The sequence below is a fragment of the Melanotaenia boesemani genome, chromosome 5 (genome assembly GCF_017639745.1).
Source record: "Melanotaenia boesemani isolate fMelBoe1 chromosome 5, fMelBoe1.pri, whole genome shotgun sequence".
Lineage (NCBI taxonomy): Eukaryota > Metazoa > Chordata > Actinopteri > Atheriniformes > Melanotaeniidae > Melanotaenia > Melanotaenia boesemani.
The window spans coordinates 24178317-24203113 of record NC_055686.1 but is presented as its reverse complement, the minus strand read 5'-3'; the positions used below and the strand labels follow the sequence as shown (position 1 = coordinate 24203113).

General features: G+C 38.7%; 1 protein-coding gene and 3 non-coding genes across 5 annotated transcripts in view; 2 read left to right on the top strand and 2 right to left on the bottom strand.

Annotated features, from left to right (window-relative positions):
- The window catches only part of c5h20orf27 (chromosome 5 C20orf27 homolog), a 38687-nt gene extending 15166 nt beyond the window's left edge, over positions 1-23521 (bottom strand). The window contains exons 1-3 of one of the 2 annotated variants that reach the window (XM_041984981.1): positions 23429-23521; positions 7928-8031; positions 2212-2351 (exon numbers count right to left, since the gene is read on the bottom strand). In XM_041984981.1, coding sequence (XP_041840915.1) covers positions 2212-2351; positions 7928-7946 — 159 coding nt within the window. In that variant the 5' untranslated portion in view covers positions 7947-8031; positions 23429-23521. Of the gene's footprint in view, positions 1-2211; positions 2352-7927; positions 8032-12314; positions 12472-23428 lie in introns of those variants that run through there. The other variant, XM_041984979.1, reaches the window with a different exon arrangement.
- trnak-cuu lies at positions 13684-13756 on the top strand. Its single transcript has one exon. It is a non-coding gene; the product is annotated as a tRNA-Lys (tRNA).
- On the top strand, positions 16163-16236 carry trnan-guu. The gene has a single exon. It is a non-coding gene; the product is annotated as a tRNA-Asn (tRNA).
- Positions 16996-17069, bottom strand: trnan-guu. Its single transcript has one exon. It is a non-coding gene; the product is annotated as a tRNA-Asn (tRNA).
- Positions 23522-24797: the final 1276 nt, after the last annotated feature.

The following is a 24797-nucleotide window of genomic DNA, read 5'->3' as shown; positions in this document are numbered from 1 at the left end:
TTCTTATCCAGGGAAGCATGTGATGGTGAAGCCAGATATCTAAGGTTAGGGGAAAGACTGATCACTATCTTGCAATTATGTGCATTAAAATTCTTCCAGTGAGTGAAACTCCCTGAAACTAAAGCAATAGTGCCTGTATGCCTTACAAACAGCTACAAATACAGCATGTTGTAACCAATGTGCTGTATCTGTAGCTGTTACATATAAAAAAAATTATTAGCTCCTTTTTTTCCTTTCTTTTTTAAAAACCTTTCCTGTCCAGCATCATGACAGCAAAATGCCGTGTTGTGCTGAAAAAATTTGCTTTGCCAAAAGCAGCCTTCTGGATATGAGGCTCCCCTTGACTCTTAAATATTCATTCATTATTATTATTTTATTTTATTTGTTTATTGACAAATTTACACATAATCACTGGACTAGACTGGAGGAACAACAAAAAGGAGAGGGTGAACTAAGGAGTGATGGAAAGCGTAAAGACAGAAAAAAGGAGAGAGAAACAAAAGACACAAAACAACCAAAAAACTGTGTAATTTGGATTGAACCACCTGCAGCTCAATGTCACAACGACAAAGGAGTTGGTTGTGGATTTCAGAAAACAGAGGACCTGTCTGAACTCTTAACATCAGGGGTACCGAAGTGGACACTGTGGACAGCTACAAGTACCTGGGTGTCCACTTGGACAATAAACACTGATGCCATCTACAGGAAAGGTCAGAGTCAATGGTTCTTCCTCAGGAGGCTCAGATCTTTCAGTATTTCTAGGACCCTGCTGCAGATGTTTTATCACTCTGTGGTATCCAGCGTTATCTTAATATTCTGGGGGAGCAGGCTGAAGACAGCCAGTACTAACAGACTCAACAAGCGCATCAGGAGAGTTGGATCTGTCCTAGGAGATGAACTGGAGTCTGTGGCGGAGGTGTTCGAGAGGAGGATGCTGAGGAAGCTCCTCAGTATCATGAACGTCTCTTACCCCCTGCATGCCACACTGACATCTGGTCAGAATGCTTTCAGCCGTACACTGAGACCACCGGGGAGCTCCACTGAACACCACAGAAGGTCTTTCCTACCCAAAGCTATCAGACTTTATAACTCCTCCCACTTCAGCGGCAGGGAAACTTAAAAACTTTAAAAATTTACCATAAACAAGAACTACAATATTTATTTGCAAACCATAATTTATCTTTGTATGTCTGTTTATAACCATAACATGTGCAAGAGTCTTTTGTTGTTATATTTTTCCTGTACTCTGGCACAACAATGTTATTTGGGATCAATAAAGTTGTTCATATTTGTACATAATCATCTAATTGTGATTTGAGATGATCATAATTATTTTCCATTAATCATCATAATTGTCTTTATTCACTTCTACAGAAACAGCTGAGTAAAACCAAACTTAACTGACATTTTCCGCCGTTTGACAAAGATGCAAACTGGCCACTTTCAGCTGACAGTCTTCTGCAGCATGAGAGGAGTTTTTACTGTCATCCACTGTTCATTTTGTTTATTTTGAGACATCTAACTTGCATAAGAGCAACTGCACTCTGGCAAACATTTGTTGACGTTAACATGGACTACTTCAAAGAATAACATCGCTGGCGTGGGAGCATTTTGCTTTTAAGTCAAATAAAAGGGGAAAGTCTATTAATTTGGAAGATCTGATTTAATGGATTTGCAGCAGAAAGAGGGTGGACAGAAATGCTAATACCACTAATCTGAAAAATCATCTTCATATCTAGTACCCCACCCAATGAAATAAAAGCTGCAGATGAAAGTCCTTCTCTGCCACTGACTACTGCCAAAGCTTTTAAAACAAGTGACTCAATAAAAACATGACAGTATCTCATAGTGCCCTTTGACAGTCTATATACAGCTCAGGAAATAGCAGCATTCAACAAAGTTGTTAAATCAGCATTTAAAAAAAATATTGCTAAAGTTTAATAGGTAATGTGAATCACCATCTCAAAGACTGCAATCTCCAACTTGGACAATAGAAACAGGTTAAGAAATAGAAATTGAGTTGAATTTCAAACAGAATGTGGATAAAGACCAGAAATCATTTTTATGACACAAACCATTGAGAAATTAAATATGAAAACTGGGGGAGCTGGGAACAAAAGGGAAAATCAGCTATAAATCATGTTCACATCAGAGTAAATTAAAACAAAAATGAAATCGACTGTAGCTAGACCACTCCATAATTTAACCCACCTTGACCATGAAGTTGCCGTCATCCTCTCGAGTCACCATGACAACAGAGTCATGTAACTTCTCATCGAAATGAACATGTGATGGGGCTCCGGCAGTAGGAGGTTCCTCCGAGAAGCGCACGCCTCCCGTCTTTGCGCAGCCTGTAAAAGCGGAAAGAGGGATTAGCTGCTGAGGATCTAATGTGTTTACCAACAAACATGTCAATTCCTTTTAAAGGGAGAAAAGACACATTTAACATCAGCTGTCTTTGAACTTTACAACGAAGAGTGCAGAATGTTAATTACTCTGATGGTTAAATGTCCAGATTCCTATCAATCAGAACCATCAAGGGGGCATCTAACTGGACATTTATTGTACAATATGAGGCAAAGATGAATTCAGAATTACTCAGAGCTATCGTAAATTTTAGGACGAAAGGAGATTGCACTTTACAGATTTATAAATGCCAGACTCTGTGGAATCTCAAAGTTCAGGCATTCAAGCTAAACATTTTTCAGTCTTCTTTTGTGACACTGAGAGACTGATATTTATTATTCCCCTGTTCAGGAATTTATTCTCTGTGTGAGAGAATGGAAACCATCTCCTCCCTAAAACAATAATAATAATACTGAGACAATAAACAATTTGTCCTTATTTCTGTTCCAAGGGGGCCGGGGTTTTCATTAGCTTAATTTTCCAATGTAAAACATGTACAGTAGCTAAACAAAAAGACAAAGATAAACAGTACAAATAATATTCCTAAACAAACCCTTAAATGTTTATGAACCATACTAATAATAGGATGTTGCCTTTTAAGAAGCACTACAACCCCCCCTTTATTTGAATATTGTTTTCCCACATGGACTCTATGGAAAGGAGCTGTCAGTGTGTTTGAGCCTCACTGGTATGCCTGTCCTCAACCAAAGTTTCTCACAAATGCACCCTGCCTGGACGGCATCACATGTCACCATATCTTTTTTATTATTCTTGATTTATTCTAAAACTGTGCTTTGAGCTTTGATTTTAGCCACCAACAGAGATCTCCTTCATAAATCTTCACAAAACTGCATATAAAGAGTGGATATACATGCACGTCTAGCTATGATATTAAATCTTTAATCAGGTTTGAAATAAAATACTCAAAATAACAATGGGTCTCTGTTTGATGACACTACTTGTCCAGCTATGGTGTGAACGTTTGCACATTTAAAGAATTTAATTTAACAGGCTAATTCATCTCAACATTCAAGAGGAATCTGTCTGGATTCAATAAGCTAGATGTTTGCTTTAATGTGCACTCAACCACACATTCAGGCCCATTCACCTCAAACATGCTGCGGATGGAAGATTTTCATTTTTAAAATGATCTTCACTTATCCTGTGCATAAAACCTTAGCTAAGTTCTACAAAGCACTTTGCTATGTGTTTACACGTCTCTGCATGTACATCTTAGAAGACGTGCAAAGTCTTAAAAACACTTGTATTTAAGTTTGAGTTCATTATAATGCAGGTACAGTTAAGTCACACATTCTGATGGTTATCAGAAAGGATGACCTCTGTGATCCTTCAAATCTGCCATGTATATTATTATACACATGAACGTAAAAACATCCACATCTGTACTGACTTGTGCATGAGTTATATAAAAGGATACATTCCTCTCCTATGAGGGCTCTGTTCTATAAAACTTAGACTCATTTTAGAGATTAGAAATCCTTGCTAACAGCAATCTAGGTCACAATAATGAGTTCAGAAGTTACATCATGTTCCATATGTGCAGAATATCTTCATAGAAATGAAATATGAAAATGAGAAACACTGTTTAATGTTAAATGTTCTTTACAGGAACAGGTAACGCAAGCAGCTTTATATTATCAAATTCTTTTATAATGAAATCAAAATGTTAACTAACTTTAAACATAATTTATTATTCCTGTGATCACAGACAGGGCAATTGTCTAAGTCTCAACCAAATCCAGATAAAGGGATGACAAGAGTCAGAGTAGGTCAACATCTGAAAATTAGTTTTCTTATCTGACTTTGTTTCTTCATTTAAATTCAACACATAGCGTGGTACCAATAAAGGCTCCCAGATCAAGATATCCAATATTTAAACAAAGTGATACATATACACATACAAGACGTAATCTTGTTGAGGAAAAAATTGTATTCAGTCACGAGAATTGTTTAAATTACTTGATGTTTGACTTCCAGACATTATATCACACTGAGTTTCCAACATTCTCTGGTAAATACCAAAAGCCCCGTTTCCACCAACGGGTGTGGGTTGAGTCAGGTCAGGACGCATTTGGGACACAACTGGGAAGAGTATCCTAATATCCAACCCAACCCTTCCTACTTTTTAGGGACAATTCCGTTGGGGTACCAATTTAACTGATCCAACCCAAAAAGGGCAGAGCTTGACACACTGCAATCTGTTCATTGGTTGGAAAAAAGAAGAGCTTTGTTAAATGTTCAAGTTCATGACAATACAATTACAAAAAAGACTGAACAAGTATGATTTGTTTAAAGGACAGCCTGGGAAAAACCTTTTAGCACTCGCAAAATAACATGGCAGCACAGCTTAGCACACAAAGCACAAGATCTCTGGAACAATTGCCTTTTGATAGACAAGATCACAGCAAAGATATTTGTCTCATTTACAACTAGGGATGGGCCGATATGAAAAGTTTGGCTGACACCGATATTAATATTGTTGTTATGGCCGATAACCGATATTTTCCGATGTCGATATATATATTGATATATATTTTGTGTTCCAAAAGGTTCAAGATAGTGGTGTTAATTGATTTGGCACGGCAACCTGCTCGCATCACTTCAACTTTGCCAATATTGTGTACTGCTTTTTGAGTATCTCCTTTTGACACCTTGAAAAATTACCACACAGCTGGCATGGCTTCTAGTTTCAGTTTCATCCCACAATGTTGCGCTGCATCACTGTCACATGTCCAAACATGGTCACATGGCCAACGCCCCCCCCCAAACACACACACACAAAGAGCTATTAGACGAAAATAAATAAATGTCATCATGTAAATCAGATAAATAGCATCAGACTGTTTACTTTTTGATAAAAGGACGAAATGTAAACCTGTGCTAGAGGAAATGTGACTTTAAATGACCATGTCGGATTAATTTTGAAGAACATACGTGAACTCTCTTCCTGTTGTGGAACGTGGCGGCGCCCGCAGATTTAGCATCAGCTGCTAATATGAGCATTAATACAATGAAAATACTTTACAGGTGAATGTAATCCACACTGGTGAATGAAAACATCTGAATTTGACATGATCTCGGCAAGAGAAGCTGATTTTGGACTGAGGGAACACAGGAAACCAGTGTGTATCTATGCTAATATCTCGCTGAGCCTTGGTAAGTCATACGAGAGTAGGGTCGCGTTAACAGAAAAGCAGACATAAAAAATTTATCTCTAAGTTTTATTAATCAATATTGAATTTATTTGATTTAAATCAATTCAACTCGATAAATCGATGTTTTTAAACCCAGCCCTACACTGGAGTGTGTACTTTATTTTCCACATCACTGTTTACAGAGAGGAGAACTTGTATTAACAGTGAGTCAGGCTTAATTCACAGTGAGAAACAATCAGTTCGAGAAATGTGACAACTTCTGTCACAGTGGCATGAATATTTTAACTGCTCAGCTGTGCAAATCTACTGTGATCACTTCAAGTGAAAATGCCTCAGAAACTTACAGAATATCCAATCTCAGACATCCATTGGGGTCCCAAAGAGTCGGCTTTAAGAACAAAGCAGCAAAAGCTACAAGAACAGCTTAAGAAACTATTCCCAGGGGCATAAGGTTTTTACTTAACTGGGCTGTCAGGACCCCTGTCAATGAAAAAGACAGTGTCTGTTGTGAAAATATCAATAAGTGGATTATGTTTATTGGTGAGTTGCCTAAAATGCTGTCATTTTTGTTGGTGACATGTGCAACCATTTACAAATGACATTGCATGCACCATGAAGTTGCATATAAAACAGCTGATGGCCCACACAAAGACATGCTGGTCTTTTACGGGTAAAACCTAAGCTATAAAAGCTTAAGAGCTTACTTCTATTCACATAGAAAAGGCTAAATAAATCCTCCGTTAAAAATAAGACACCACTTAACCAAAAGACTTATTTTCCTGATTTCTCAATCTATGCCAAACACATGAAAAATATGCACACAAGCTTACTAGGAGGTTCACTTTGCACCAGATATGACCTTATCAAGAAAATAAAAACTTCAGATACTTCCACAACTGAGAAGACGAGTCTTAATCAAAGCTGCAATACAAATCTGATTAGTGATGGTAGATTGGTTTGTATGTTTTTTGTCTTCTGTAACCAAGCAACACTGAGAAAATACGTTTGCTCACCTTGGCAATAATCGGTGCCAAAGCTACCAGCACTGATAGATTGTTGCTTTTCCATTACAAAGTCCGGTATGGTAAAGTACAACTATGTACGGCTTTCCCCTGCTTCGTTTTACATTACAGACAATCTCATTCATGGGGGTCAAGATCTGCTGTTTCCCAGCACAGCTGGTAAAGCTGAGGAAACAGACAAGACACACGACTTTCCAGTGTGTGTTTATTACAACAGGCACTTGTATGAAAGCGAGTTAGCAGTATGGAGGAGCACAGAGTGGTTAATGAACTGAATTAGTTTGTCACTGGCTTTTAGCTCAGAAGAATTTGAATATGTGCTGGAAGCGATCACAACTGTGGGCAGCAGAGCTCAGTTCTGCCAGTGAAGAAACAAAGTCTATAAATCACAACTAATAAACATGCGGATGTATTTTTATTTCTTGCTTACAGAAAACTGTGATTTGTATTGTAAATTTTCTGACAGACTTTCAAACGACTTAATAAAACAAGGAATGTATAAAACAAGGTGTGTGTGCAGCTGTAGAGACATGTTTATGTCCACAGGTCATGAGACGCCGACCAATCAACAGCCTGCAATGTTGCAACATCACGGTATAGCATCAGCTCGGCATGCTTGAAACCACAGCTGATGTGGTACCAAAAACCACATACCATTTAATGGAAAAGCACCAATAAACATACTTTCCCAAAGATCTTTCCCAAGGTGGTGAAAAAGGTTCATATGGGATCTTCGATCATAGTATATCACAATTAAATATTTTGTCATTCTGTATTTTACCCTCAAACTACAGCTAAAACACTGAAAATAGAGGAAGAGTCCAGTGAACCTAAAACTCATGTAAGCACAGAGAAATTAAAATCTATGACCACTTCCCATTTGGTTAAAATTACAGATTTACATGGAGTAATATGGCTTTGAGCAAGAAGTGATTTGTTATATGTCCAGACATTGACCAAACTGGTACTCTGTGTACTGCTGTGTTTTAAACATATATATATATATATATCAGAAATATATATATATATCTCTGAATCTTTTTTTGCCATCACCCCACAAGTGTGTTGTATATTTTTTCTTAAATATAACTCTGGTTTTACTTAGTGCAACAACACAATGTAAGAACTGGTATATAATACAACATCTGCCCTGTTGACAGAAGTTGAAACGGCGACTTTGTGACTACGTCTTGCTACTAGGACATCTTAAATCGGATATGTGATTAGGATGCACCGGCGCGTCCATCGTCCCCAGATGGTTAAATATGACACATTAGAGACATTTTAATCAAACATACAATAAATACAATAAAGAAAACTTACTCTTCTTAGCAGCAGCCATGTTGCGTGAATTTGTCCAGTACAGACACAGATGAACGGCCAGTATCACAGCCTTATCATCTCAGCAGTATGACCTCAGAATAGCCCTGCAAAACCAGTTAAAACACAATGATAGAAAACACATTCAGCAATACAGGGAGCAGCAGAGTGAAATAGGATATAAATGGATATTATTAGATCAAGAGATAAGCATCGCGAGAAAAGGAGACAGGTAAAGGTAAAACAGGGTTATAGCAGTTTGACACAATAAGCTTTTAAGGTTTTTTTTTTAATCCACAACCTCATGTTTGCGTGTATTTAGCACAGATGTGCCGGACGAGCCAAGCCAGGAGTACCACAGACTCCCGACAGAGACTTCAATTACAGGAAAACAACATAACAGTCTAAGAGGATTTGCTAGGAGCTGAAGCTGCTGTTGGTAGGTTTTGCACAGATGGAGAATATCTATTTATTTTTTATAAGGACATAAAGAAATATGCAATATAGAGTAAAAATATGTAATCACAGCATGAAAATGAAAGAAACAATAGACACTAGGACACAAAATATTTATTAAACCTATTAGGTGTTATTGCTTTCATGCAACAATAATATGAAGATGCTCAGTTTCACAGATTTCTGCAAAGGAGGGAACTCACATAATTTCAAAACCATGTAAACAATTTACATGCCCACAATAAGAGCATGGCATTATAACACCTCATACAGTTTTTAGAGGAAAACATTTTAAAGAATGACAGGAAAAATGCAAAGTATGCTAAATCGCTACACAGTTACTACAGGAGTTAAAGCATCAACTAATGCTATTAGTCCAAAAGCATGCCAAATGGTGCTTTATGAAAAGCTGCAGGTTTGAGAGCTTGTAAGTGCCAAGTTCAAAAGACACCACTTAACCAGTCTTTTTTTATGTGCTTTCATTGCCACTGCACTTTTTCTTTTCTCTTTTCCTGTCTAACTACAATTCTCCACTTTATGATCACAAAACATTCCCTTCATATTTCAAGAAATTTTCGTCCTCATGATAAAAAAAAACTATTAAAAAATAAATAAATAAATAAATCAGGTAAACAGTCATAGCAGACTTTTGGATATGGAATTATTGTGACTGCTCTCAGCTCATTGGTCAGTCAATAAAACCCCTCGCTGGTTGGTTGTAGTGCCATGCGATGGTGGTTTCTATTTTCTTGTGTCACGTCGCAAGCCCCAGTGTGCACGTCTACGTGAAAGCAAGTTCCATAGGAAATGAACGGATAAGGAGCGACGTCGCCTCCTGTGTGTCGAGCCCATTACAATCCGCTATTTTGCAACGCGCACCTAAAGACGGCGCACTTCTGCCGCTTCTTAAGTTGAATCTGGGCAAATACTGGAAGTACACCTGCCATCACTGCTGCTTAATGGTACCAACTACGCAACTCTGTCGCTATATTTAGCGAACATCTTTACCTTTCTAGCAACTCTTAAAAATAAATAAATAAAAACGTGGCAACAAATCCAGCAACTTTTTCAGGTCATGTTGGACACTTATGGTCTTATTCTTCTCTAAGACCAACAACGGTGCCGTAGACCCCCCCCCCCATCCCAACACGCTCACAGGAGGCCTGCTGCAGCATTGAAATAAGTACCCCTGCTAGGGCTGGGCGATATTGGCTTAAAAAGTAAAATCTCTTGATTTCTTTTTTCAAACCAAATCCAATTTCCGATTTTAACAGATTTTATTTTTACTTTTCTTTCTTAAAAACATATTAAACTTATTAAAAAACAATAATAAATTTAAAGATTTTGCATGCAAAAACCGTACCAACGTTTTAATATCTTGCCTAGATATGCAACACTACAGCTCTGTCAAAAATAACTCTAGCTCCACCTCTTTGCACATTTTTGGATTTTCCGGGAATGACTACACGCGTGACGTTGCCAAGATGGCGACGGTGGGAACCGCCCATCCATAGCCTTGTCTGTCGGTTTAGACTACTAAGTCAAAACTGTATAATTATGTGTCCTGTTTTGACAGATAGGCTACAATGATATTTAATATTCCATGTAGCAAAAGTTATTTCAAATTACATGTTCAGAACAGAAAAAAAACATTATAAGTACAGTTTTATAAAGTTAATCTGAGTTTATAAGTGCTTTGTCCCTCAAGTTTAGTCATACAAAAGATGCACTTGAGCAATGTGCAATTAATATGCAACATAATACACTAAACTAATAATTTCTGTCAGTGGTGCTGAATTTATGGGTAATTTGCAGTTTCCTGTGCTGCGCATGCACATTAACCAAGGATAGCTATTCTGACAACATATGCCAAACCAACAGACAGAGAGAGAAAGCGAGGCAATGGTTGTATAATTTGAAAATGTACTCCAGTCTTTGTGAACTACTGTCCTGCAGGTTTTGGATTCTACCCTGATGCAACACACCTGACTCAAACCACTGGGTCATTAACAGGCTTGTGCAGAGGTGTGTTGTAGTAGGAGACATCTAAAACCTGCAGGACAGTAGCTCACAAGGACCAAAGTTGGAGATCCCTGATGTACACACTCAAAAATACACACTATGCCAAATCTGACACTGTTCTTGGTATTCAATGATTGTTTTTACATTTTTTTTTTTTCTATTTTCGGGAACAACTGACATCTGTGAGAGCAATGATCACAAGAATCCTGTGTGGTTTGCACTTCCTTCTTCTAGCTTAGCCAAGGTTAGAGATGTAGCAATGAAGGCACAGCCCGCAAGGACTGGGGAGTGAAAACTGACACAGTGGAACAGGAAACTTACAGTGTCACATCCACTGAGAGTACTGCAAATTCAGAGGATGATCCACTTTAACAGTACAAAATATCAGTGCCATTTTAAGCACCTAAATGTGTCACTATGATTAGAATACTACTTATGGGATTCAAACGTGCATGCTCTGAAAACAGTGGTGTGATACATAAGGCATGCGTGATAGAGTCACATCATATACCACTGTAGGATGATCACTCTGAGATAACCATCATTCACAGTTATTGTAATAGACTGACTGAAATTAAGTCAACTATAAAAAATATGTAAGCTTTTGTGGAAGCAAAGAAAAAATGTGAAAAGTAGGGTTACATGCCCTTGTAAGCTAACTCTAGAAAGAAAAATCTTTGTTACAATTTGACCCACTGCACTTGCACACAATGTGCACTGTTTTCATGTCTAAAAAGGAATTACAAGAGTCCTCCTGGTGTGCAAAGTTTTACATAATCTGACTAATCTGTTGGCTCATATAGAACTTGTCACATCATCTGACCAAAGCCCAGTTTCTTGCACTTTCTGACACTATTGTTAACTATGTCCCTGGGTTTTACAATAAAGTTATTTAGTAAGAAAAATAAATATGGCACGTTTATATTTTGAAATCCACATTGTAATACAACAAGAACGATCACCATAAAACATAAATTTCTTCTAGCCACATCTCCACACTAATGCTCTGATGAAAATAACCAGCGATAGCAATCATTCATGTAGCTATTACAGTATTTCCCTATGTGTTAACACCTGCGCTGACTTCTAAGGTTACTTTTACGGGAAGTAACAGAAACTAATATATATATATATATATATATATATATATATATATATATATATATATATATATATATATATATATTTATATATATATATATATATATAAATAAATAAATAAAATATATATATGCCTCGCCAATGCCAGCCCTCCCCCAGTCGACAAATTAAAAAAGCAGATGACACAGAGTACAAAGTAGCAACAGGTACCCAGTATATCTTTCTACTTAAGTTAAAATGACCTTCCTGCACTTTTATATTTACAAAGAATCCTGGTCATTGTCTGGTAGTTGTAAACAGTTAACAAAGTTAGTCTTATTCCGTAAAATAAATAAATAGTCGTTAACATACTGAAAACATCCACTGGCTCCATACTCTCTGCAGGAGCTTATTTTAAAAAAGCCAGCCAAGCTATTTCTAACAGTCGTTAAACTTGTAATGACTGACTTTTTTCATTGTTATCACGTTTGTTCGCGTGCGATTTAACTCAGGGTGACGCTTAACAACATACCAATGCTGGCTGGGCTTTAAAGTTACATTACATCTGAATTAACGTTGTACTTCGGAAATAGTCATTTTAACTACACGATTTGTAGCACAGCAGCCTAACACAATAACGTTGCTGAAAATTAACTTTAGCTTCTCTTACCGCAGAATAAACTGATAGCTGTTAGCGGAAGCTAGCTGTGTAGAGAAATTAATCCATTTTTTCCTTAAAAGTTAAGTGTTACGTTAAAAAGTTGCCGCATTAACACAAACTGTCCAAAACCAATATCTCCTTCGCGCTCCTTTTCCGTTAAGCTTAGCTTACCGTCGTTTACTCCGTCCTTACTCGATCCCAGTTATTAAACAGATACAGATGGCAGAGTCGTCTGTGAAGAGTTGTTTGCTAAAGGGAACACAGCCACTGCAGTCCCCGCTCAAAATCTCCGCTTTCTTCTGGTCTCAGTTTCTCTCAGTAGGATAAGTTCCGCATTCAGTCACGTGGTATGGCCACGCCCCCATGAGTTCTGCATTCAATGCAGATTTTTGGTGATTGTTGATTAATATATTTAAAGGTGTGGCTGTTATTGCAACCATCCACTGCAACTTTTCAAAATGCTGAGAATAAACGATCAAGCCTATATATAATTTCATCTAAGCTTAGCTGTGGAACCTCAGCATTTAACTACCAGCGAGTTAGCGCTATTATAGTGCGACGGCGCCATCTGGCGGTGCTTTATTTGCATTAAAAAAAAAAACATCTTCTCCTTCCATGCAGTTATGGACATAACTACGACAGGGCCACATTAAGAAAAATATTTTCTCACAAGCTTCGAGATAAAGTCGTAGTATTACGAGATTAAAGTCGTAATTTTACGAGATGCTTTATCTTTTGGCACATCCGCATCACATTATCAATATTATCAGGACTTTGAAAATAATCTGCTAGAAAATTAATCTTTTCTGCAAAATAAGCAGGCGGACTTGGAGGAAATCTTTGCTTCTGCATAGGGGGGAATGGCTGGAACTGGTACAATTACGACTTTATTGTAGTAAAATTACGACTCTATTCTTTTAATAATACGACCTTTTTTCTGGTAATATTACGACATTATTCTAGTAATATTACGACTTTATTTCTCGTAATATTCCGACTTTTTTTTCTCGTAAAATTACAACTTCATTCCCATAATATTACTTTACTCTCGAAGCTTGTGAAAAAACATTCTCTTAATGTGGCCCTAAAACCCCGTCGTACATAATACAAATATCAAAATGTTATGTACATATGTTTAAAGTGAAATATTCTTAAGTACGAGCTCATCTTAAGTTTGGTGATCCTTACCACTGTGTAACATCGCCTCTTTTAAGGAGACAGTTGCAGGGTCCCCTTCTTGTCTTGAACAAAAAATAGAAAAACAAAGGGGAAATGATCATACTTTCAGTATTTGACCTGTTACCAATGTTCTACTGCGAAAAAAATTTGGCTTGCAAGAATTACGAGTTATTATATTCTGTTTTATATATATATATATATATATATATATATATATATATATATATATATATTCATATATATATATATACATATCAATTTTTAACACAGCAAACTTTTTAGAAATAGGCTGGTATTCACGAGACCCACAAGGGGGCATTGTGCTGTTTTTTTTAAACTATCTTTACAACTAGCATTTATAGCCCGGCTAGCTCAGTCGGTAGAGCATGAGACTCTTAATCTCAGGGTCGTGGGTTCGAGCCCCACGTTGGGCGAATTCCTTTTATGACTTTTTTTTGCATTCTAATAATAAAGGTTAATATATTTATTCATTATGATCTAGTGGATTTCTGTTTTTGTTTCTTCTTTTTTGCATATTATGACCTAATCAAATAAATTAATATTGTCAATGGCTTTAGACCCTTTTGGTAATTTATGCATACATCACTTTTGAACTGCTTCTGCCATTCAGAAAGCTAAGCTGTCAATTGAAATATACAGTGGGTCTGTCTTTACCGAGGAAATTACATCAGTTTCGGTTTTAGCAGTGTCTTTTATTTGAACAGAGCGAAACAAAACCAGTTCAACCTTTAATTAAATGCATCAGTGCACAAAAATGAGTGGGAAGAGGGCTAAGGTTATTGAATCCCACCCCTTCTCCCCGTATCAATTTCGTCTCCTTGTCATTATCCTGCTTCCCCACTTTTCGTGCATTTTCTATAGATGTACAAATCTCAACAAAATAACAATAAGATTATAAATGATAAATATTATCACAATTCTCTTTGCTCCATAGCAGACAAGATGAAACATAAATATATTTAACAAATTAACATAACAACCAAATATTGAGCAATATAATTAAGATTAGTAATAACAATAATGGCCATAATAACAAAATAACATCAAAACCTCAATAATAATACTTATACCATAATTAGAAGAAGAAGAAGAAGAAAAGAAGAATAACCTCAGGTTCGTTAGCCATGCCCATTGTTGTTCCTTGAGGGCTGCTGTCCTGCTGATTTTAAATTTTTCTCTGTTCCAACATAGCTAATTCAAATTAAAAGGATCTGGTAATCTGAAGCAATGACAACCAATATCTACAGCGCAGCGGGTGTCGAGAATAGCAAGTATACATTCCTCCTCAACACACTCCCTCGATTATAGTCCAGGAAGGCACTATGACTGAAGATTGTTGCAGAACAGATGTAGAAAAATTATAATAAAAACAAACCGGCCGAAGAGGGGTTCGAAACGAGGGTGACAGGATAGTCTGCTCTCCTTCTCCAATCCGCAGTCTACCCTGTCCGATATGATAATGGACATCCTCCAATCAGCTGCCTCCCTGTCCAATATGATAATGGACATCCTCCAATCCGCAGTCTACCCTGTCCAATATGATAATGGACATCCTCCAATCAGCTGCCTCCCTGTCCGATATGATAATGGACATCCTCCAATCAGCTGCCTCCCAGTTCAATATGATAATGGACATCCTCCAATCAGCTGCCTCCCTGCCCAATATGGTAATGGACATTCTCCAATCGGCAGTCTACTCTGTCCGATATGGTAATGGGCATCTTCCAATCAGCTGCCTCCCAGTTCAATATGATAATGGACATCCTCCAACCAGTTCAATATGATAATGGACATCCTCCAATCAGCTGCCTCCCTGTCCGATATGATAATGGACATCCTCCAATCAGCTGCCTCCCAGTTCAATATGATAATGGCCATCCTCCAATCAGCTGCCTCCCAGTTCAATATGATAATGGACATCCTCCAATCAGCTGCCTCCCTGCCCAATATGGTAATGGACATCCTCCAATCCGCAGTCTACCCTGTCCGATATGGTAATGGACATCCTCCAATCCGCAGTCTACCCTGTCCGATATGGTAATGGACATCCTCCAATCAGCTGCCTCCCAGTTCGATATGATAATGGACATCCTCCAATCAGCTGCTTCCCAGTTCAATATGATAATGGACATCCTCCAATCAGCTGCCTCCCTGCCCGATATGATAATGGACATCCTCCAATCAGCTGCCTCCCTGTCCATTATGGTAATGGACATCCTCCAATCCGCAGTCTACCCTGTCCGATATGGTAATGGACATCCTCCAATCAGCTGCCTCCCAGTTCGATATGATAATGGACATCCTCCAATCAGCTGCTTCCCAGTTCAATATGATAATGGACATCCTCCAATCAGCTGCCTCCCTGCCCGATATGATAATGGACATCCTCCAATCAGCTGCCTCCCAGTTCATTATGGTAAAGGACATCCTCCAATCAGCTGCCTCCCTGTTCGATATGATAATGGACATAATATATTATATTGTTATAATTTTATTTATTATTGAATAATATCGAATAATTATCATTGTACATCAGTGATTGATCAACTGTGCTGAAATACGTATATCAACAGCATCCAAAATCAGCTTCATTTTGCCTGAAAGATAAGTCGTCCATTAGGACATCCAGTACTCCCCAGCTTTAACCCAAATGCTCCACTAAACATGGCAGTTATTTCAGCTCTAAGTTAATCATCAGATCAAAGTGTGGAAAAGGGCATTTTTCAAAGAAAACCAGCCTGAGCTTATCTAGAACATATGATATTGAGCCTGTGCAAATGCAGGGTGAAAAACACTTTATGGTTTATATGTGCTCGCTTGTCTCTGTGGCGCAATCGGTTAGCGCGTTCGGCTGTTAACCGAAAGGTTGGTGGTTCGAGCCCACCCAGGGACGACATGTCTTTTCTCTGGTGGCTTCCTTTCTTTACTCCTTTTCTTCTCTGTTGTCTTTATCTTACTTATTGCACTCTAAGGATTTACACTCCTGTGTTGTAAAACCATTTTACCATAAAGTTTACAAGGACAGAGAAATTAGGTGTTTGGGTTTTCATCTCATCAAAGAGCAGTCACACGTTGCACCTCCTCCCTCCTCCTGTGTTTTGATTGTCATGTGACTCAGCTGGCAGGTAAAGCAATCAGGCACCGTTGCAGTATTTAAAAGTACATTGTGTTACAAATATGTAGTTAATTGCAACTGTGACAGCTGTGTCATTATCAGATTCCTGCTTCACATGCAGTCTTTTAAAATCTGGTTTGATGTGCCCCTTTTTGATTTTCAGCACTTGCCCCCTCAGCAGTCTCTTTATGGGCCTGAACTGGACATTCTGGTCCACACTCCTTACCAAATAGTGGTGTGTGTGTTGCTGGCCGGTGCCTGATTGCTTGAAAACAAAGGAAGCGGGGGGAGGTGCAACATGTGACTGCTCTGCGCTGAGATGAAAAGGCATGCAGGGACACAGATAGCTAGCTTCTTTGATGAAATGCAGCAGCACTTACTGCATAGAGGAGAGACCTAATTTCTCTGTCCTTGTAAACTTTATGGTAAAATGGTTTTACAACACAGGAGTGTAAATCCTTAGAGTGCAATAAGTAAGATAAAGACAACAGAGAAGAAAAGGAGTAAAGAAAGGAAGCCACCAGAGAAAAGACATGTCGTCCCTGGGTGGGCTCGAACCACCAACCTTTCGGTTAACAGCCGAACGCGCTAACCGATTGCGCCACAGAGACAAGTGAGCATAGGTAAACCATAAAGCGTTTTTCACCCTGCATTTGCACAGGCTCAATATCATATGTTCTGGATAAGCTCAGGCTGGTTTTCTTTGAAAAATGCCCTTTTCCACACATTGATCTGATGATTAACTTAGAGCTGAAATAACTGCCATGTTTAGTGGAGCATTTGGGCTGTTAGAGTCACTTTTAATCTCAAGTTGTAGGTTCAAGCCCCATGGAAATTTATAACACATTTTTAACATTTATATGAGTACATATAGTCTGACTATTATTAGATAGATAGATAGATGGATGGATGGATGGATGGATGGATGGATGGATGGATGGATTGTTAGGTTAGGGTTAGGGTTAAAACGGTGGCGATTCAAACCGTTTCTTCCAACGGTTGTTATGGGAAACGTGAGATCGCTAGTTAACAAAATTGATGAACTTCAGGTGCTAACCAGGTCTCTTAAAGAATACAGAGAGTGCAGTATTATGTGCTTCACCGAGACATGGCTGCATGAACACATCCCAGACTGTAATGCGTCTGTACACGGCTTCAGGACGGTCCGTGCAGACCGCAATAAACAACTCAGCGGGAAGCTGAAGGGAGGTGGAATTGCGGTGCTGGTAAACCAGCGCTGGTGTCATCCTGAACATGTCACTGTTAAAGAGAAGATCTGCAAAAGAGACATTGAACTGCTAGCTGTGAGTCTCCGCCCGTATTATTTACCCAGAGAGTTCACATGCGTTATTCTGGTAGCGGTATATATATTACCTGGTACCGCTCCAGACGCAGCCTGTGATGTCATTAACTCTGTAGTGGCCAGGCTTCAAACACAACATCCAAACGCATTTGTGGCGATCTCTGGAGATTTTAACAACATCTCCCTCTCTGCAACTCTACCAACTTTCCAACAGTTTGTCAGCTGCTCCACCAGAGAAAACAAAACGTTGGACTTATTTTATGCAAATATTAAAAATGCATACAGCTCCTTTGCCCTGCCACCTTTAGGAAGATCAGACCATAACATAGTTCTTCTCTCCTCCTCCTACAAGCCCATCGTTCAGCAACAACCAGTCATTAGAAAGGCTATTAGAACCTGGTCTAATGAAGCTGAAGATGCTCTGAGAGGATGCTTCGAGGCTACAGACTGGAACGTCCTATGTGAACCTCATGGAGATGACATCAATGCCTTGACTGAGTGTGTGACAGATTATATTAACTTCTGTGTGGACAGCACCGTTCCAACAAGAACAGTGAGGTGCTTCCCCAATAACAAACCCTGGATCACCAGTGACCTGAAAAAGCTGCTGAACATCAAAAAGAAAGCTTTTAGGGATGGAGACAGGGAGTTATTGAAGTCCACACAAGAACAACTTAAAACACAAATGAAGAAGTGCAAGGAGGACTACAGGAAGAAGTTGGAAAGTAAGCTTCAGAAAAACAATGTGAGGGATGTGTGGTCAGGAATGAAGAAGATCACTGGCTTCGGGATAAAGGAGGATCAGACTGATGGAGGTCTGGACAGAGCGAATGAACTGAACATGTTCTTCAATAGGTTTAGCTCACCTCCTGCTTCAACCCCAACTAGCCACACACCCTCCATGAGCCCACAGCTTTCCTGTCACACCTCCACTCTGTCACCCTGCAGCTCAGTCAAGGACCTGGACACAACCTCCTCTCCCTCCACATCAGGACTTCCTGAAACCTCCTCTGCCTCCACCTCCACTCTGTCTGTCTCCTGTAACCAAGTCATGCAACAACTGGTGAAACTGAACCAGAACAAGGCTGCAGGTCCAGATGGTGTCAGTCCCAGAGTTCTCAAGACCTGCTCAAAACAGCTATGTCCGATTCTCCAGCACCTGTTCAACACCAGCCTGAGCCAGAAAAGAATCCCGGTGCTGTGGAAAACATCCTGCCTTGTTCCAGTGCCTAAAAAACCACAACCAGCTGAACCAAAAGACTACAGACCAGTCGCCCTGACATCTCACATCATGAAAGTCCTGGAGAGACTCTTACTGGCTCACCTCAGCAAGCAGGTGAAGACCTTTCAGGACCCACTACAGTTTGCATACCGTAATGGGCTTGGGGTTGAAGATGCCATCATATACCTGCTTCAGAGAGCCCACTCTCATCTGGACCAGTCAGGCAGCACTTTGAGGGTTATGTTCTTTGATTTCTCAAGTGCTTTTAATACGATTCAGCCTGCTCTGCTGTGTGAGAAGCTGCAGAAATTCCAGGTGGATCCCTCCACAACCACCTGGATTTACGACTACCTCACAAACAGACCACAGTTTGTGAGACTGAAAGGTTGTGTGTCTGAGATGGTGGTCAGCTGCACTGGAACACCACAAGGGACTGTACTTTCACCATTTCTATTCACGCTGTACACTAGGGTTGGGCGATTGAACGAATGTATTGACCATCGACGATAGGCTGAGCCATTCGACGATCGTTTATATAAGAGCGATATTAAGAGAGATATATATATATATATGTATGTATGTACATGAGCCAACACGTTTAGTTAGCTACAACGCAGGCGCACGCTGTGGCTCGTGCAGCAGGTGTCGGGAGTTTTTTTTTTTTTTTCCATCATCCAGCCTCTCTCCATACCTGGTGCTGCCTTCTTTCAGAAGTCTCGTGCACACGCGCACACACTAAAGGACCGTGCATAACCTCCCACCCCGCCTGTGACCTGCCTCCAATTGCAGCACCAATTTAGGCTACTCAAACTTAACAGAAAGAAAAAATGACAGAAGTAGGCTACTCGGAAATTAATTACGTTTATTTAATCAATAACCACAATGGTGGGAATCAAAGACCAACTTCTTTATTTTCACCTATAACTGTAACCTATTTATGGGGTCTTTACAGTGATTCAATTTTTCAAACTCGGCCAAGTGAAGTCCCTCCATTTTTGTCTTCTAAATTGCTTCAACAGGTGTTCAGCGCGCAAAAAAGTTCTGACGTCACGTCCGCGAATATATCGCCTATCGCCATTTGCTGGACTGGCGATAGGCGATTGAAAAAAATTTACATATCGCCCAACCCTGCTGTACACCTCAGACTTCAAGTACAACTCTGAGTTCTGTCATCTGCAGAAATACTCTGATGACTCAGCAGTTGTTGGGTGTATCAGTGATGGACAAGAAGCAGAGTACAGAGAACTGGTCGGTCAGTTTGTGAAATGGTGCGGTGACAATCATCTCATCTTGAATACCAAGAAAACAAAGGAGATGATTGTTGACTTCAGGAGGAACAAGAACACACATAGAAGTGTTTCCATCATGGGAGAGGAGGTGGAGGTGGTGGAGGAATACAAGTACCTTGGAGTTCAGCTGGACAACAGACTTGAGTGGAAAAGCAACACTGAGTACATTTACAAGAAAGGTCAGAGCAGACTCTACTTCTTAAGGAAGCTGAGATCTTTTAACGTCTGCACCAAAATGTTGCAAATGTTCTACAGGTCTGTTGTTGAAAGTGCAATCAGCTTTGCAGCAATCTGCTGGGGCAGCGGCATCAGAACCAGAGACTTGAAAAGAATTAACAAACTGATCAAGAAAGCCGGTTCTGTGCTTGGAGTAACTCTGGAGCCGCTGGAGTTGATCATCAAAAAAAGAATTCTGTACAAGCTGACGAAGATAATGGAAGATCCTTCACACCCTCTACACAACGCCGTGACGAAACAACAGAGTGTGTTCAGTGGGAGGCTTGTTCAAGTCCGATGCAAGACAGAGAGATACAGAAGATCCTTCCTTCCAGCAGCTATCAGGCTGAAGAACAAAGCCCTTAATTAATTAATGTGATTGTTTTACTAAAAAATTACTACTACTACAATATTGAATTTCCCTTTGGGATTAATAAAGTATTTTTCATTCATTCATTCATTCATCATTAAGCTATATTACTGTCACGTTTCAGACACATCGCAAACCAAAGCAAAAGATCAACCTGGTTTCGTACAGCCTACATGGTTTCATATACATCCTCTATTTCCACACTTGACAGTGCAGATTAATCTGTGCAAATCTACGCATTTTTTCTTGTAAACATAGGTGTTCGGAAATTTGCACAGGCATTAGGAGCCGGCACTAATGTGAAAAGTCCACGACCAGCCCACAGTGGCAAAAAATACTCTGGTTTGCTATACTCACAGTGCAGATTGAAGAGGTGACGATACCTCCTGGCCCATCCAGAACACCACTGTAACAGCAAATTCAAACAGGAAACTACAGACATGAAAAAGAACAAGGGAGACACATGATCTTACTGTCCGGCTGCTGCTGTGTCTAAAACAGAGGACCATGTGGTTCATGGTGTTAATTTTTACTAATACTTATGTTACAGTGTTAAAGTGGTACTAAAAGGTTCAATATATACTATAGTAATGCAATAAACCATTTGTTATGCTACACCAACAAACACATCAATCATGTTTTGTACCTCCTGTCTTACTGTGAATTTCTACTCTGTATCTTGTAATGTAGACTGGACAGCTTTCTGATTCATGTCAATCCCTTATTTTCAACGTACTGAAAGACATAATTTGGTAATAATTTTAAGACAGATCTTTTCCCCTTTTTCAAGGTTAGAAATGTTTATGAAGTACTAAATCTGACTCAAAAGCACTAACAGTAGGAATTATAATAATCAGACAGACTTGTTCATCAGTCACTGTGGCCTCAAAGTCGGGAAATTCTCTTCCTGTTTTATTATTTTTAAAATTTTGTGGTAGATCATTTGTTATCAGCATCAAAGACTTTGGGGTTTGGTGCATTCAGGTTTCCTACTAATGTGATGCCAGTAGCATCTCCACAATCATGAAATTACAAGGGATCTATTTATACCAAATATGTCATGAATGATACTTGGGAAATTACTAAAATACCAATACAAAGTTGAACTGTTTTATTGTGAAATCTGTAAAATCAAATGATTTGCGGTAATAATTTCAATTACTTTCTGATCAGTGTTGTTACCAAATAAATCCTAAGGTCTTGAATGCAGACAACTGCTGCTATCAGCTCAATCTGTGTTATACAGTTCAGGTGTTTTTCAACCCTCGTCTCTAAGGAATTAAAAAGAAGCTGCTGTCCTCAACCTATTTTTTTTTATCCTGTGTTTTTGGTTTTTTTTTTCTTGTTGTTCTTCTTCCTTTTCTGATATCCAGATTTTACTGTCTTTGGGAAATACATGACCACCTCCTCTGGCTCTCTAACTAGATTTAACAGAGCAGTGCAGGTGGACTAAACCATTTTGCACAATTTTAGAGGGGTGAAAGAACATCCATCATTATTGTAAGGCAAAATTTCATCTCTCTGCACTTTCAGTCTGGCAAACTGACTTTGATTATCTTAATACCTAATTAGACGTTAAAAATGAACACAAAAAAACTTTTCATTACAGGATTTTCAAGCGCCCCCATTCTGCAGTGGGTCTTGGGTAAATGGTACCGTTTACCCAAGATCAGTCCAATCCACTGATCCTAAGACCCGTTTCTAAACTGAATAACTTCACTACCTACATGAATACTCAGCTTGTCTCCTATCCTCAGTGCTATCATCTGAACATGATGATGGACCTGCTGCTGTGTCTGAAACGGAGGCCCATGTGGTTTGTGATGTTAAGCTTTGCTAATACTGATATATTGCAATGATGCAGTGGTACTGAAAGGTTCAAGACTGATATGCAATAAACCATTTGCTGGCCTACACCAACAAACACATGTCATGTTTAGTATTGTACCTCCTGACTTACTGTGAACTCTCTGCTTTGTATCTTAGAACATGCAGGCTGGATATCTTTTGGATTAATGCCATTCCCTTCTTTTCTAGTTAATGCACTGAATGAAGTTATTAAGTGATAATTATAATAAGACATTCCTTTTTTTATGGTCAGACATTTTTAATAAAATATCAAACCAAACTCAAATGCACTGACAGTAAGATTGTATTAGACTGTCTTAATAATCGGCATTCATTATAGTTTTTAAGCTGGAAAATGTCCTCCTGTTTCATTTTATTATTTAAAATTGGTGGTAGATTATTTGTTAACATTACAGTTTGGGGGTCTGGTGCATTCAGTTTTCCAGATAGTGTGATAAAATTAGCACAATCTTGAAATAACAAGGAAACCACTGATAGCAAATATGCCACGGTTGATAACTGGGAAATTAATAAAATATCGATACAAAGTTTAACTGTTTTTTTAATCGTGAGGTCTGGAAAAGTCAAATGATAGTCGGTAATAAACTAATGAATATGATAGTAAATTAATCCGTGTTGTCCCTAAATGAATCCAAACGTTTTTTCTTCATTACGCATCCTGACGCATTAGTTCAAACTGTGTTAGTTCAGGTGCTGCTCACCTCTTGAAAGAAATGAGGGAGAAGCTCCTGTCCCTCCCTTTTTTTCTCTCCCAATTTTATCCTTCTCTTTTTGGCTACTTCACTTTCTTTCTTTCTTCGGGAAATACATAACTTTTTTCTCTGGCTGTCCTCTGCGATTCGGTTCAACCGACCGTCGCAGGTGTGGACTAAACCATTAACACAATTCTAGAGGGGCGATAGGGCCATCAGAGGACTTTTACAATTACTGTTAATGCTATATTCATTATCTCACCCTTTATTCGGTTGTCACTAATAAGCTAATGCCGATTTGTCAGTAGCCTAATCAAGATTTTTCTTTTATTTATTTTTTATTTATACACGTGGAGATTTTTAGAGAGTTTTTATGAATATTGAACAAATTTAATATTTGCGATTGTTGGCCACAACCCGTTTCAGAGCTGATTGTCAGAACAAATTCACTGTTAAAATACATCAGTCAGCGGGATCATTTTATTTTAAAAAATTGTAAAACTTATTTAACTGGGTTTGGTGTCCTTGGTCGGAAAGAGGGAAATTGGGACAAAAACAACGCGATAATCTTAATGTGTGTGCCTTGCTTAAAACGTCAACATTGAATAAATCATTTTGGGGATAAGAAAACATAGAGGGAAAATAATACAGAAATAAAAACTGGAATAAAAATAAAAGAGGAAAATAAAAATCACCAAATAAATAATTAAATTTAAATTGACATGGAAAATGAAATAAACAGTAATATTAACACAAAGTTAAATTTAAACAGTTGAAAATGACCCCCAAAAAAGTTTATTTGTGTCTTTTCTTATAGGTTTTTTAACGGATTTTTTTTTTTTTTTTTTTTTTTGTATTGGTACAGCAATTTGTTTACTGGGCCTTCTTTCTGTATTTATTTTAAATTTTGGCAGTTTCTTTGACATTTTACAAAACCTTAAAAAAGTAAATCACCTGGAGCTGCAACGTTCACTAGAATGTGCATTAGCGCTAGCTAATTAGCTAGTTTGCTAGCTAGCTATGTTAAACGGGAATGCTGTGTAAGCTAGAATGATGGTTGGCCTATATAAACCATTATTTTAGTTTCTGAATGCGATTTCTTACCGTTTACTGTTCTTCAGAAAAAGCTGAAGAGTTGCAACTTTTTTTCTTAGAAATTTACACTCCTGCCCCAGTTTGTGCCGTTGTGCGCATGCACAGGCACAGACCGGACCTAGTTATTGGAGGGGAGGCCAAGGTGTACTGTACCACTTGTACCCTTTGGGGGAAACAGCTCTTTATGTGCGTTAGAGATGGGATTTATGGCTCTTTGAAGATCTGAGGAGCCATTCCTTTCAAAGAGCCATAGACTGGCTCGCTCGTATATTTATTTATTTTT